The sequence below is a fragment of the Quercus lobata genome, chromosome 1 (assembly GCF_001633185.2).
Source record: "Quercus lobata isolate SW786 chromosome 1, ValleyOak3.0 Primary Assembly, whole genome shotgun sequence".
In the NCBI taxonomy this organism is placed as follows: domain Eukaryota; kingdom Viridiplantae; phylum Streptophyta; class Magnoliopsida; order Fagales; family Fagaceae; genus Quercus; species Quercus lobata.
In genome coordinates this window covers 9,226,630-9,241,388 of record NC_044904.1, presented here as the reverse complement: position 1 = coordinate 9,241,388, position 14,759 = coordinate 9,226,630, and the positions used below count along the sequence as shown (strand labels likewise).

The 14,759-nt window shown below is 32.5% G+C and overlaps 1 protein-coding gene across 3 annotated transcripts; it reads right to left on the bottom strand.

Annotated features, from left to right (window-relative positions):
• Window positions 1-484: 484 nt before the first annotated feature.
• LOC115977601 (ankyrin repeat-containing protein BDA1-like) lies at window positions 485-10,465 on the bottom strand. 3 transcript variants are annotated; one of them, XM_031099543.1, is made up of 5 exons: window positions 10,379-10,465; window positions 9,902-10,071; window positions 9,015-9,082; window positions 1,514-2,216; window positions 485-1,337 (listed from the first exon to the last, which is right to left on the bottom strand). In XM_031099543.1, the coding sequence occupies exons 4-5, from the start codon at window positions 2,147-2,149 to the stop codon at window positions 507-509; spliced, it is 1,467 nt and encodes a 488-aa protein (XP_030955403.1). In that variant the 5' UTR covers window positions 2,150-2,216; window positions 9,015-9,082; window positions 9,902-10,071; window positions 10,379-10,465; the 3' UTR covers window positions 485-506. The 3 variants fall into 3 exon arrangements, with proteins under 3 accessions (XP_030955403.1, XP_030955412.1, XP_030955421.1); XM_031099552.1 differs by having other exon boundaries at window positions 10,336-10,413; XM_031099561.1 differs by lacking the exons at window positions 9,902-10,071; window positions 10,379-10,465 and adding an exon at window positions 9,185-9,475.
• Window positions 10,466-14,759: the final 4,294 nt, after the last annotated feature.

Below are 14,759 nucleotides of genomic sequence, written 5' to 3'. Positions count from 1 at the left end.
ATAGTTTATTTATATTGGACTCTTCATTTTCTACACTAAATTAACTTATTTAACACACAAATTAAAAAAATTTAGATTAAATAAAACCCGTGACACAAAATTAAATTCTAATTAAAATCCAATTTTTACATTTAATTAACTCACTTAACACAAAAGTTTAAAATTTGAATTCGATGAAGACGTGGTATAAAATTAGACTCTAACTGAATTCCAATTTGAAGTCTAATTGAAATTTCTTTTTGATTTACCTATTATTATATATATAAAGATATAAATAAATGTGATTGTTTGCATCAATAATTAGTTCTGAACTAATGAGCTGAGTTTACTCATTTAATTTAAATATTTTTTTTTATAAAAACAATGACAAATAGATAATAATAATGGCATTAAAATAAAAATGTTAAGACAAATTTAACAAAATAAAGAGTTCATTGCTATCCACATTAGTAATAAATAACGTCTTGTAGAAACAAATTTTAAATTTAAGTTTCTTAATAACCGTCCTACTCAAAGACCAAGATCACTAAAAACATTATACACGCATAAACTATATAGAAAATCCAGTCAAGACGCAGCCACTTTATTCTGGCGCCACAGAATTGCCTGCCAAAGAAAGCAAAGAGGACCAAAACTAAACAAAGCCCGGTACTAATAAGACAGTAAACAAAAACCGGCACAGATTGGCATATGACTGCCAATGTATAGTAGTAGGAGACCCACAATTGGACTAGAGCCATCTTGAACAGCGCACTAATGTACCCGCTTGGAAGGAGTTGAAAAGTCACTATGGTTGAGAGCGTAAATGTGATATAATTTACCGTTGCGACTATCTCAAAATGGACAAACATTGTTTGGGCAATGGCTGTCCCTGCGTCGTGCGGTATTGTTTGGGCAATGGCTGTCCCTGCGTCGTGCGGTCCACTACTATCACCAGAGTTATCTTGCCAGAGTCCCCCAGGAGGGGTGATTACTACCTGATAGGTGATTGTCATAAGCAGTGCAGCTACCACCAAAAGCGCATTGCGGTCGTCATTCGATATTCTCGACCCTTCACGTGCAGTTTTTATGAGTAATCGTACTCTCTCAAAAAATAAGACCGTTTTTCTGAGTATTCGTGATCTCTCATAATATTTGGGTTTCCTTACGCAATATTCATAACAATTAACTTTAGGAAGACATGAACACGAACAAGACAAAGCTCCAGCATAGCTTAGCATATCCCTTATCTCGCCGTTGTTTACTTGTCTTTGTTCTTGCAACATGTCCTGTGCCGTATGACCCTCTAAATTCCTAACGTTTAAATTAACACCACGATTTAGTAACTTCCTCACGGCCTGCATATTGTAGTGATACAAACGCATTAGGATTTTTTTTCTTCGTTAAAAAAAAAAAAAAAAAAAAAAAAAAAAAAAAGAATGATCGTGATGTATACTTGCACGATAGACATTCACAACACAAACTTTACTGTGTTTCTTTAGTAATGTAAATAATGGAGGAAACGAGAGCTTGCCTCGGTTTGGTTTTTGGATACTGCCACGTGCAACACAGTGTTGCCTTCCTTATCCTGCCGGTTCAGTATCTCCCTTGCATTTTCAGACTTATTTTTTCGAAGCCATCTTACCAAGCGTTTAAAAGCATCCAATTCGTTGTTTTCCAGGAGGGCAATATGCAGAGCAGTTTGGTTTTGAATCGTCACATCTTCAATAGAATTAGGACAGTCTGATAGAAATTTGTCCATTAGACCAAGTTGCTGCTCTGTCGCTGCTGCTGCAGCTAAATCATGCAAAGGAGTTCTACCCTCCTTTCCTTTTACACGGACAAGGTCTCCATCCACCTGTAGAAGCCATCGCACCATCTGGGTATGTCCCTTTTGTAGAGCAAGGTGAATGGGGCTATACCCATTTGGATTTGGCTTCCTGGCAAATGAGGGCTTTAATCTCACCATCTCCATTGCAAATTGTATGTGTTGTGGGCCCCCAGCAGATGCAGCTATGTGTAAAGGAGTATCAACAAATGCTAGCTCATCAATAGCTTCCAAAAGATTTACATCCTCCCCAATTAACATGTAAAAGGCATCAATATTTCCATGTTGGGCAACCTCGTTCAACTTAACAATTCTCTCGCCCATTATGGAGAAGGCTGACATAGTAAGGCAGGTTTTTCCGTGCTATATATGATCTAAAATAGTGAAAATTTAAGCCGATAGCAGCTAGCTGGAGAAGAAAATGATTGATATTTAGCAATTGGTTTTTTATTTTTTTCAAAGTCATTAAAACACTTTAATTAAACAAAATTTAGTAAAAAGATAAATTGAATATTTAAAGTTATCAACAACCAAAAAAAAAAAAAAAAAGCAAATGATGTTTTATAATTTTCTTCAAGGACTCTTTATATTTTGAACTTGTTTCATGATAATTTATTATCAATTGTTATTATTTGTTGTCAATATGGGTAGGTGTGACAATTTAATTTTGTTAATTTTGTGTAACATTTTTAATTTTATACAGTTATCATTATCTATTTGTCATTGTTTTTATAACAATATTTTAAACAAAATGACAAAACTAATCAACCTATTGACACTGTATTAATTATTGACCACAAAATTACACTTCCATGCATAAATGATAAACGGTTACTAAGTGTCTACTTAACTGTTAATCTAAAAACAGAGTGTCTATTTAACTAATCAAATACTTGAATAATCACTAACTTTATTGTTAAATTATATAGAGTTATAGTAAATTTATATTATATACGCACACATTCACATACTTCACAATTCAAACAAATAACATTACAAAAAAATAACACACATAATCATTATCAAATACAAACTCACACAGATATAATATAAATTTTTAATAAAGAGAGAGACACAACTCACAATCGCTCACGCTTTATAGTCAAATAGAGAAGAGTATTAAGATGAGATTTATGAGAGAGAGAGAGAGAGAGAGAGATTGATTTATGATCTGTGTTGTTATTTCGTTTTGGGATTACTTGATTTATTGCTGTTTGCTTTTGAACTAAGATGATTTGTGAGCTAGTAGTACAAAAATATTTTTAAGGATAAATTAAATTAGTAAGTCAAGGTCATCGAAAAATGATCTAAAAAGGAACCACTAGTCTTGGTTTCTTATTTGTGGAAGGAAATTTGGTTTTAGAGAGATGTAAGTCAAGGTCGCTGAGTCATCACAAAGCTTACTGATTTCCACAATAAGGGACCCATATAGAATTGAGGGTTCGACATAGATTTCGGTAAAAAATTTAAAATCCTCATAAGGTCATCATTTTCTTCTAACGATATTCTTTCTTTCTTCTATCTTTACAATCAGCACTGCCTACCACTACTAGCTTCTCACAAATTGAAAGGGTGGAGATTAAGGGTTGGAAAAAACAACTCTCAATTTCAACCCTTAAATAAAAAAGTGAAAAAGAGTAAAAAAGTTAAAATTAAAAAGTAAAAATGGTAAAAATGTTTGTGAGTGGAGAGGGGGATAATTGCACCAAATGCAACACCCTAGGTATTTTACCCGATTCTAATCCACTTCTCACTCTACAATTTTCTTTCTATTCACAACTCACTTTCGTAAAATATTCGTATGGATTTTTTTTTCATTCAATATTTTCCAAACATTTCAGTCAGTACCTGGCTTTAGCAAAAGGGAAAAAAGAATATTTACACCAAGTTTCAATAGATTTTGGATCATTTTCCTTCAACAATAAAAGGTGCAGTTGTACCACAAACCCAACAAATTGGTTAGGCATGCAAGAATAGCGACGCATTTATAAAGTTCTCACCTTACAACCATGCAAGGACTTCTTAAAGAGCAGTAAAAACTATCACATCATTATTACATAAAATCAAATCCAATTAACATCATGAACTCAATTGTTAAAAATCCCCAAATCATTAATGACAAAAGAATAATTTTTTTTTTTTTTTGGTGGAAAAATAATGACAATATGCTACTAACAATTGCTCTTCCTCAAAATTTGAATATAATTTGAATATGAAAGGGAGAGAGAAAAAAAGGGGTGAGTGAAATAACCAAATCGTTGGATCAATCATATTTAATTATGAGTAATATAAATGCACTTTACATAAGATAAGACCTCAATTAGCTCAGAAACTGCAATTTAGTTCAAATGATAAAATTTAGTTATAATTCGTAATGGATATAAAATATATTTGCAACGCGTTCAAAAGAAATCAAAATGATAAATTAAAAGGAATTCAAAAACTTAAAATTTTTCTTTGGACTTGAAATGGTTCACACAGGGCCGGCCCTTCCCATAGGCGAGTTAGGCAATTGCCTAGGGCCCCAAGTGGAAGGGGGCCCCAAAATTTTAGAAAATAACCAACCGGGTAGTAGAAAATTTAGTTTCAAATGAATTACAAAAATAATCTGGCACATCCTTTTAACCAAAAAAAACAAAAATTTTGGTAAACCCTATTAAACATTGGTTCTAAACAAAATCATTGACCAAAAATCAACCAGATAAACTACAGATCCGGTCTAGGAGATTAACCACAAAACTATCACAAATAAATCCACTCAAAACCCTAAAAAATTTACCTTTCTCTCCCGTCTCTGCTCTCCGCCTCTCTCTAGTCTCCAGTCTCCACTGTTCGCTCAACAGACAACAGCTCAAGGCTCAAGCCTCAGCCTCTCTCTGATTCTCTGCTCTCCGCCTCTCTCAAGTCTCACCGTATCAGGTTCTGAGTTTCAGGAATCGGGTATAAAATTATAAATATTTGGGCACTCCATTTTATTTGTTAAGAACTTAAGATAACTTTGTTTATTTGGGCGGCTGCTTTTCTAGCTTTGTAAATCTTTAACCCAAAAAAAAAAAATTTTGTTTATCACTTATCAGTTTATCATTATTCATTATGGCTGCCTGGACCCTCCCTGGACTGGGCGTTAAGTTTGGGCCTTCAAGTTCTTCTTTTTTTCTTTTTCTTTTTTTTTTTTTTTTTTTTTTTTTTTTTTTTTTTGTGGGTCTTATTAATAAGTCTTGTGTCAGTGTTATGGCGGTGCTTAAACTTTTGTTATGCTTGTACTTAATTTTTTTTTAATTTATGCAAGTTGAGATTGTTAAAAACTTGTTATTGTTTAGTGAAATTACAACAATACTTTTTATATAAATCAGGTTCTATTTCACATTTGCTCTACACTTGAAAGTTATTTTTTATTTTAGTCTTTATAAATATATTGTTTGATTAGAAATGTCTATTAGAAAATATGCATCTGGATAAGAAAAACTTAAAAAAAAGAAGAAAAATTAAGGGAGTCTCAAAAAGGATCAATGGATAAATTTGTTATTAGTAATAAACAAAATATAACACAAAATTTAGTTGAAAATATCACAAATGAGCAAGAAATTCACCAAAATAATTTAGAAGAAAATGATGTTCAATTTTGCAATACAACAAATCTTGATAATAAACTTCAAAATAATTTAGAAGAAAATGAAAATAATGATGAAAAATATAATATAAAAATATTAAATAAACATTAATTTAATTAATATATAAGTAAAAAAAATACTCCATTTTTAGTTCTCGCCTTAGGTCTCAAAATGTCTAGAACCACCCCTAGGTTCACATGTTCAATCAGATTTGTAGTTTTTGCAATCTTTATACTATGGTGACACTAAATATCAATTACTAGGTCCAGAATCACATGTAGGACCATGATATGACAAAAGAAACTAGCTTATGTGCCAATGTATAACCCTCGTAGACTGGGTCCAAAGCATAGTTTAATTGTGTAAATAAATTACTAGTTTCATTTCAGTCCATATCCAAAATCATATTTCATAAACTTATTTTTTAGACTTTAGACAAATATACCACATTCAAAAATTAACACAAAAGTGACACTTGCTTTATCCATGTTTGAAGGGAATAGAACTTTCTAAATGACCAATCGAATCAAAAGAAATTTAAAATTTTCAATGAGGGGAAAATCTAGTTCTTTTCTTTAAATCAATGTAGCTCAAAAAAAAAAAAAAAAAATTGTAGCTCAAACGATTAAATAAGATTTGTAAGGAAAGACCAAGGAAAATTAATAGATAAAACATTTTATTCTCAGCTCTCTATTTGTTTCAGCAATGATGTTTCCTAGAAAATGAGTCATTTTCCTAGAAGCATTTTCTATAAAACTATCTTATTTTCTAATGTTTAGTAGCAATTTTAAATAAGTAAAAAACCCCCTTCTAACTTCTCTTATTTAGCTAGTTGTGAGATAGAATTGTTTTCCAAAAAAATTTAATAGAAAACAATCTCTAAAAATAAGTCATACTTTTTATAATGACCAAAGATTGTTTCCCTTTGACTCTTTATTTTTTTATGCTACCAAATAGTAGAAAACGCAAAAAACTATCTTTACACAGGGTTTTCCATTGAAACAAATAGAGCGAAGCAAAATATAACTAGGCAAGAATGTTACCTACCTCATAATTTGCATTTCTCCCTTACCTTCCCATCTAAGATCAACAGATATGGTAATACCACCTAAAACAATGACCCAATTACATCAATCTGAAATACTTATAGGCAGAGGCGCAGTGGAGGCTCTAGAAAAATTTTTTAGAGTGGTCACTAAGAAATTTAAATTATACAAAATTCAATAAAATAATAACTTCAATATTTGCTATAATTGTGAGTCGAGTCACTAAGGAGAATAAAATTTTTGTGACTACAAATCCAAAAAGAATATAACTAACGTCACCATCAAAGAGAACTGGCAATCGCAATATTTTTCTTTGTAACATTTTCTAGGGAAAAATAAAATTAGAAATTATTTTTATTGAATAGGTTGAACTAGCTATAAATTTGAATATTCAGCGATTTTTATCCTTTTGCTTTATAGTAGGCTTTCTGTGGAATAATTGGATCAATTGCTGTTGTTTGGTCTTATCTTGTTTTTGTTTGGTTTAAATTTGTTGTTATTTGGGTTAATATTTATTGTCGTTATTTAAGTTTTTTTTTTTAATTTTAAAAAAGGGATTAAGGATTGTGTTTGGAGGGTAGGACTAATTTTGGAGTAATGTTACGCCCACAGTATTTTTACAATAAATCTTATGAAGAAAATGTTATTGGTGGGTAAAAAAAAAAATATTAGTATTGAGCTCAAATTAAAATCAATAAGAGCTTATCACATTGGATTTGTTGTAAAATTATTATGAAAATATTGTAAATGTAGCATTTTTCTTATTTTTGTTGAACCCAATTTTTTGTAATTCTCAAGTCAAGGTGTTCAACATTTTTATTAGGATAGTCACAATAGGTTAGTTTAACATATAACTTTTTTTGGCAAGTGCATATATGCAATTTTTTGCAAGTCAAGGGGTCCTATGACCACCTTGGCTTGCATGTAGAGAGGCCCTCTGACAGTTAAATTAACTATCCAAACAACTTAAACTTTTAGGATATGGTAAATTTAATTCACAATTGGGCCCAAACTTCTCTTAATAGGTGAGGCCCAAGACCTCTTACTTTTAGATGAGAGGTAGAGTGGAGAAAATGAGGATCGAACTCAAGATCTCTTACTTTGATACCATGTTAAAGTTAGTGATTCTCCCAAGATACGATGCTAAATTATTAATTGTTCCAAAAGTTTAAACTTTTGGAATATAGTTAATTTAATCATTTAACCATACAATTCTAACACCCAGGGCATTTGTTAATTGGGCCATTTTGGAAAAGTTTTGATACCACTTATATGAAAAACACAAAAAATTGTAAAACAATTAGGAGGTGTTTGGTACATGCCCTTAAAAACATGCGTTTTATTGTTTGAAAACATATGTGGAAATACGTGTAAGTGAAAAAGTGTATGAAAATACATATAATGTTGTTTAAAAACTGAAAATTGTTGTCTGAAATGGTAGGGGTGTTTGGTTTGTGTTTTTAAACAACCATTTTCAGTTTTTAAACAACATTTTACGCATTTCAATGCACTTTTTCACCCACAAGTATTTCCATAAATGTTTTCAAACAACAATTTTCAGTTTTTAAACACATGTACCAAACGGGCCCATATCAAACACCCCCTTAATTGTTCTTTTCTTTTGCCATAAAAAATCCCTAAAACTATTTCCTAAACTAATGCTCTGAGGATATCGGTTAACTTTTCCCTTTCTTTTATTTCCTCTATCTTTACAATCGGCATCACCTGTCTCCACTAGCTTCTTACTCTACAATTTTCTTTCTCTTAGGGTGGATGGAAAATGAAGGAGAGAAAAGTGGGAAGAAAATGATTTTTTGGTTGTTTGGTTAATAGGAGAAAGTGAATGGATTTTGATGGGTTAGGTGTTTTCTCCCCGCTCCTACCAAAAATCAATCCCCTTGATTTACATATTTTCCCTCTCTGCCCTTCTTTATAATGTCTCAAATTCACTATCCTACTTTCAGCAAACTAACCCAGAATATTAAACCCATAATTTCATCATCAAAAAACATTAGAGGATAAACCAAAGAAAACCCAGAATTTCAGTGAATTTCAGAGAGAGAGAGAGAGCTCTGGATCAATTCAACCATGAAGGCACAATTTTGGGGTTGTAATTCTTGTGCCAATAAACAGATGACGAAGGGATTAGGGGTGTGGTTCGGTGTGGTTCGTTCGGTTATATGGGCTGGACTTTAAAAAATTACTATTCTAAGTAACCTTGAACTAAAACAGTCATACATTAATTTTAATAACATATTAGTAAACAAAAACCATACACACAGCTTACTCAGTGCTAAAATCACAAATACAAGATAATCAACTAAAACCATAATAGCATGATATAATAAACTAAAATCACAACAGTATAATCAATAAATAGCATGATATAATAAACTAAAATCACAATAGTATATTCAATCAATAGGATGATCAACAAATAACTTTACAATCTTTGAACCCTTCAAGCAAAATCAAACAGCATAGAAAAAAAAATCAAACAGTAGTGAACTCAAAAAAAAAAAAAAAATTATAAATAGTATGAGAAAATACCCAGCAACTCATTAAGCCATTGAGATTTAGTCCTTTACTAGGATAAAGCTGAATCTCTTAAATTACCCCTGAATTACAAGAAAATAACGCAAAAAAAACAAAAATTAGAATCAACAAGAAACATTCAGTGAATTCAAAATAAAACCAGAAAAACTAGGGGCTAAAGTTACCAAATACAGAACTATATAGTGGCAGAGCCACGGTGGAGAACGGAGATGATAAGGAGACTGATTGAGAGGAAAGTCTTTCTTTGTGAGAGAGAGACTGAGAATCAGAGACGAGTCTTGATGAGAGTGTGAGACTGAGAGCTTGTGTTCTTAGAGAGTAGAAGATTAGGTCATAGGTGGGACTAGGAGCCTAAGATTGAGAATTTGAGTGGGAAAAATTACTGTTCACTCGGCGGGATTAGCGTATGGAAAAAAATTTACGTGACCAAGGGCAAAAGATTAGAGAAAAATGGTTAGGTGGGACCTGAGAATCTGAGTGGGTATAACATGTAGTTAAAAATTGAAAATATGTATTTAAAAATATGTATATGAAAATGTGTGAAAAATATGTAAAAATATGTTTAATATTTTTTAAAAATTGAAAATAGACGTGCGGACCCTAAGATTGAGAGGAAAACTTTACTATTTGTTCGGCGGGATTAGGGGTTGGAAGAAAATGTTGAGTGAGTTGAGTCTGAGAGCAAAAGTCTAAAAAAGAGAGAAAGAGACAAGTTAAAAGCTCTGTTTGGTTCGAAGGTAGTTCATAACTCATCACCCAACTCCCATCACTCAAACTCCTAACTCAATTCTCATGACTCTTAACTCAAATAAGCTCATAACTCTGCTTGGTGAGTTGTTTGGGTGGGATATCTCAGTAGGTTTTTCAATTCAAACACTCACCTTTATGTCACTCACTGGGTTCCACAAAAATCAATTGCAAATCAGGTGTACAGAACGGTCACCAAGCCTACCCGCGTTGTCTCTCTCTCTCCTCTGCATGCCCTTTCCCGCAACAAAACACTCTGCCCCCAACTGGAGGAATGTAGAAAATCGGTGAATAGGAAGCAGACCTGAAAATAAACCAACAACAAAGGGTAAAAAATATTTGTTAGCAATGAGAACCAGCTTCGGCAAAGAAAAAAAAAATTAAAACCGGACCCAGATGCGTGAAGAACAGAGGAATATGAGCAAAACTTATAAAATGAGAACCGGCTTCGGCAAAGAAAAAAAAATTCAAACCGGACCCAGATGCATGAAGAACAGAGCAATATGAGCAAAACTTATAAAATGAGAACCAGCTTCGGCAAAGGAAATAAAAAAAATAAAAATCAAACCGTATCCAGATGCGTGAAGAACAGAGGAGCAAACTTTTCTCACCTTTCGGAAGCTGAACAGAGCTGTGAAAGTTGAAGAGAGTATGTGAAGTTGAAGAGAGGAAAATGAGAGGGAAAATGGTGAATCAATTAAAGCTGAAATTGAAACAGTGCTGTGACCGTTGGTGACAATAGTTTCTCTGCGCTTGCTCTGTATGGGATGGGACTTGACCTTCTCTTGGGACCCACTTGGCTTTAATTAATTACAAGTTTGCCACCATCACCCATTTTTCATGATTCGGAAACAACAAAATTGTTCTTCATTTTCAATCACTCTCATTTACTTTTTTGAATGACAAGGAATGGGAAGTGAGAAACCAATAAAAAGCCAAACAAGTACAAATAATATGGATCCTTAAATGTGGATTTGGATTCAGTGGTTTGAATTCAACGTTTCCGTTGAATTTTGCGTTGTATTTTTTTTTTTTCACGCGTCTTGAGGAAAACAAAAATTACCGTTCATAAGACATATCACTATTTAACACTGTTAAATAATAAATACCATTCATATACTGTTTAGCAAACCAATCATGGCTTTAGAGTTTAGAGTATAAATCAGTCAGCATGTGTGTGGCTGAAAGTAAATAAGAAAAAAAAAAAAAAATCTTATACAGTGATTTAGAACTCGTTTGGTTTGTCATTTGAAAACACATTGTTCAAACACTGAACACTAGTGTTCAAAAACAAAAAAAAATATGTTTGGTGTACCAATTTTATCCTTATTGTTTGAAAAACATTGTTCAAAAACTAATGTTATAAAACCCATTTTTTGAAATCAGCTCCGGATAGATTTTAAATAATAAATACTAGTGCTTAGTGGTAATTCTGTAATTATCTCAAACAACAAACACTAGTGCCGGTCAGCTTTTTCATTCTTTGTCATTTTTTTTTTTAAATGTTTTGGCTGTCTCCTACCCACCATGTTCTCTCTTCTAATTTAAAATATATTTATTTTGTACTTTGATCAGCTTTTTTTATCATTTAAAACACACATATCAAACACATATTTTATATTTTTTGAACACTGAAAAATGTTATTTAAACCATAATATCAAACACATTTTTTTGTTTTATTCACACTAAAAATATGTTTTTCAACAACACTTTTTAAACCATAATTTTTACATCTTTTTAAACAATAATTTTTGAAAACTATAACCAAACGAGCCCTAAACAAATAAAGCATAATTTTTTTTTGACTGAAATGGTAGAAATATATTAATCAAAAGGAAAAAAAAAAAAAAACAAAACATAGCCCGGCCCAGGATCTTTATAAGCATAGGAATGCCATGAGAAAAACAAATGGACCTATAGCTTCAGAAACCTTCAAGACCTGCTTCTTTTTTTTTTTTCTTTTTTGAATGCAAGATAGCTTAGACAAGACTTGAGTGAGACTATTTTTTTTTTTTTTTTTTTTAAAGATGAATGAGACTATTCAGACTCTAGGACTGACACACGCTAACATTTTTTAATTTTTGAAAGGCACACTAACGTTAAATATTTTTGACTTCGCACGCGGGTGAGATTGTGAGAAACTGAGCCTACTGTATCTCTTTTGGTGTTTCCTGCGTGGAGAGGACTGATTGACGTTCATGTACTAGAACTGTAGAACTTTCAATTGCATTTGTACTGATGTGTTGTTCGCCTTTCAATTTGCTTTTCTTATATCTGTTACAGACGACTCTCCTTGCCTTTTTTTTTTTTTTTTTGACAAGTATTCACGGATTGAGATTCGCGTAAGTGCTACTGCACCAGTACAATTAAGTGAATTAACCCTTATTTAATTATGAAAGAGAAGTTAAAGAAAAATTGTAAAAATTAAATGGTAAAAAATTAAAAGTTAAAAGAATTTTTATTTGAAAGCTGACATTAAAATTAATATTTTAAAAAATTTGTAGAACTATAGCGCGGTAAGGAAGAAGAATATCCCAGCTCCAGCACCAGCGCTACCACCAAACTACAACAAACCCAACGCTACCACCAAGCGCCGCAACCTAACACAGAAAAATATCACAAAATCAACAGAAACCCAAAAATCAACCCAACCCAAAATCAACAAAAACCCAAAAATCAACCCAACTCAAAATCAATTAAAACTCATCGAGAAACCCAACCCAAAAACAGTACACACTCACTGGAAAACCCAGCCCAACGGAGCCGGATCTGCCACCTGATCTACTGCCACTGTTACCGTCGGATCTTCCATTGTTGTCGCCGGATCTTCCATCGCTGTCGTTGGTTGGAGGTGGGAGGCGAAGGGTCGGTTGTGGAGGAGAAAGGGAGGGCGAAAGCGAAAGGGAGGCTGAATCGACTGGTGGCTGAGGCGGCGACGGCGACGAGCTGGATCAGCGAGCTAGGAGTGAGCTGGATCGGCTGGGTCGGTGAGCTGGGAGTGGGTGAGGGAAAGAGAGAAACGGGCGAGCTAGGAGTGGAAAGAGAGAAACGAGCGAGCAGAGAGAAACGGGCAAGCTGAGTGGGTGAGGGAAAGAGAGAATGGGTGAGGAAAGAGAGAAAAACGGTTTTAATACCTAATAATAAAAAAATAATAAAAAATATTATTTAATTATAATAGATTTGTAAAATAGATGAACTGATGTGGGTGTTTTAGAAATGTGATAATGTAAAATAAAAAAAGTAACTTTTTTCGTGTAAAATAGATGATAAATTTATATGAACTGGTGTGAATACCCTCATGTTATACTTTCTCCCTCGTGTACGGGTGAAGCCACGTTTTGTGCAGGGGTCTATGCTCCCTAAGTACAGCACACTCCATTTTTTAATGAGCTGCCCTCAAGAGCAAAGATTCCCTCCGGTAGGGCCCGCGCATCAGTTAAATTCATTCTTAAAAGTCCCAATTTGTCACCTATAATCAAGAGAGGTAATTTTGTAAATAGAGCTTAAAAAGGGTTGCGTTATGGTCACCTTTAATAAACAACTTTATGTCAATAAAGTTAATTTTTTTGTCAAATTTTTAACTAATTTTAAAGTTAATTTTTTGAATTTCACTTTTATTTCAGTACTATTTTCAGTTATTTTATCAATTTATTTTAATTTTTTATTAGATGTTATTAGTATCAAATTGTATCAATTTTTTTTAATAATTGGATTTCTATGATCGGAGTTTTCTTTAATATTTAAATTGAGTTGAAATGTATTAAGAAACCGTTATTTTGTATTTTATTTATTTATTCATATCTTTTCCATACTAACTAGATGTTAGTTGGTTTCAAAAAAGAAAAGAAAAAAATGGAAAAAAAGAAAAGAAAAAAACGAAGAAGAAGTAGATGTTAGTTTTGGAATTAAAAATCATGGTTAAAACAAGAGAGAACTTGCCTCATTGACCCCAGGGGTTTGATTTTTGGATACTGCAATGTGCAATATAGTATTGCCTTCCACATACTTCTTGTTCAAGATTTTACTCCAATAAGAACCTATTTTTTACAAGCCATCCCACCAAGAATTTAAAAGCCTCCAACTTGTCATATTTGAGGGCAATATGAAGAGTGGCATCATTTCGTTTCGTCAAATCTATAATAGAATCAAGACAGACTGATAGAAATTTCTCAAATAAATCAAGGTGATTATTTGTTTTTGCTGTGCAATGCAAAGGAGTCATACACTTCTTTCCTTTGACACGAACAAGGTCTGCTTTGTGTGGGAGAAGCTGACACACAATCTCTGTACACCCATTTATTAGAGCAGGGAATGGGGCTATGCCCATCTGGATTTAGCTTATTGACAAAAGAGGGCTTTAATTTCATCATCTCAATGGAAAATGGGACGTGCCCATTACATGCAAATATGTGTAAAGGAGTATCAACATATGGGAGCTCATCAATGTGCTCCAAAAGTCTTACATCCTCCCGAATTTTGATGTAAAAGGCATCAATATTTCCATGTTGAGCAATCTCATTCAACCTCTCAATTCTCTCATCCATTCTTGAGAAGGCCATTAATTTTAGGACTTTCCTTGGTATGAACTTCATGATTCTTGGCTTAAATAAATAGTGCCGCGTATAGCAAAGCTAATAGTACTCTTTACTTTTTCTTTCTTTAAAAAATGGACTAAGTTTAATTATAAAATTGGTTGTAGTATAAGATTATAAACTTATTCAATATCCTTTTATTGGAGGTAAATTTTGACAAACCTATCATTAGATTATATATTCTTCATGTATGCAAAATTTCTAGAAAATTAAACATCAATAACTATGTCATAAATAAATCGTTTAAATTGCAAGTTTTTACAATTTAAAATTATGTATAAAATATAAACTTATAGATTATATAGTAAATAATATATGATTAACACAAAATTTGACATGTGTATTGAGAGCGTAAAGAACATACAATTCAACGGTTAAATTTTCAAATTATGTAATAAT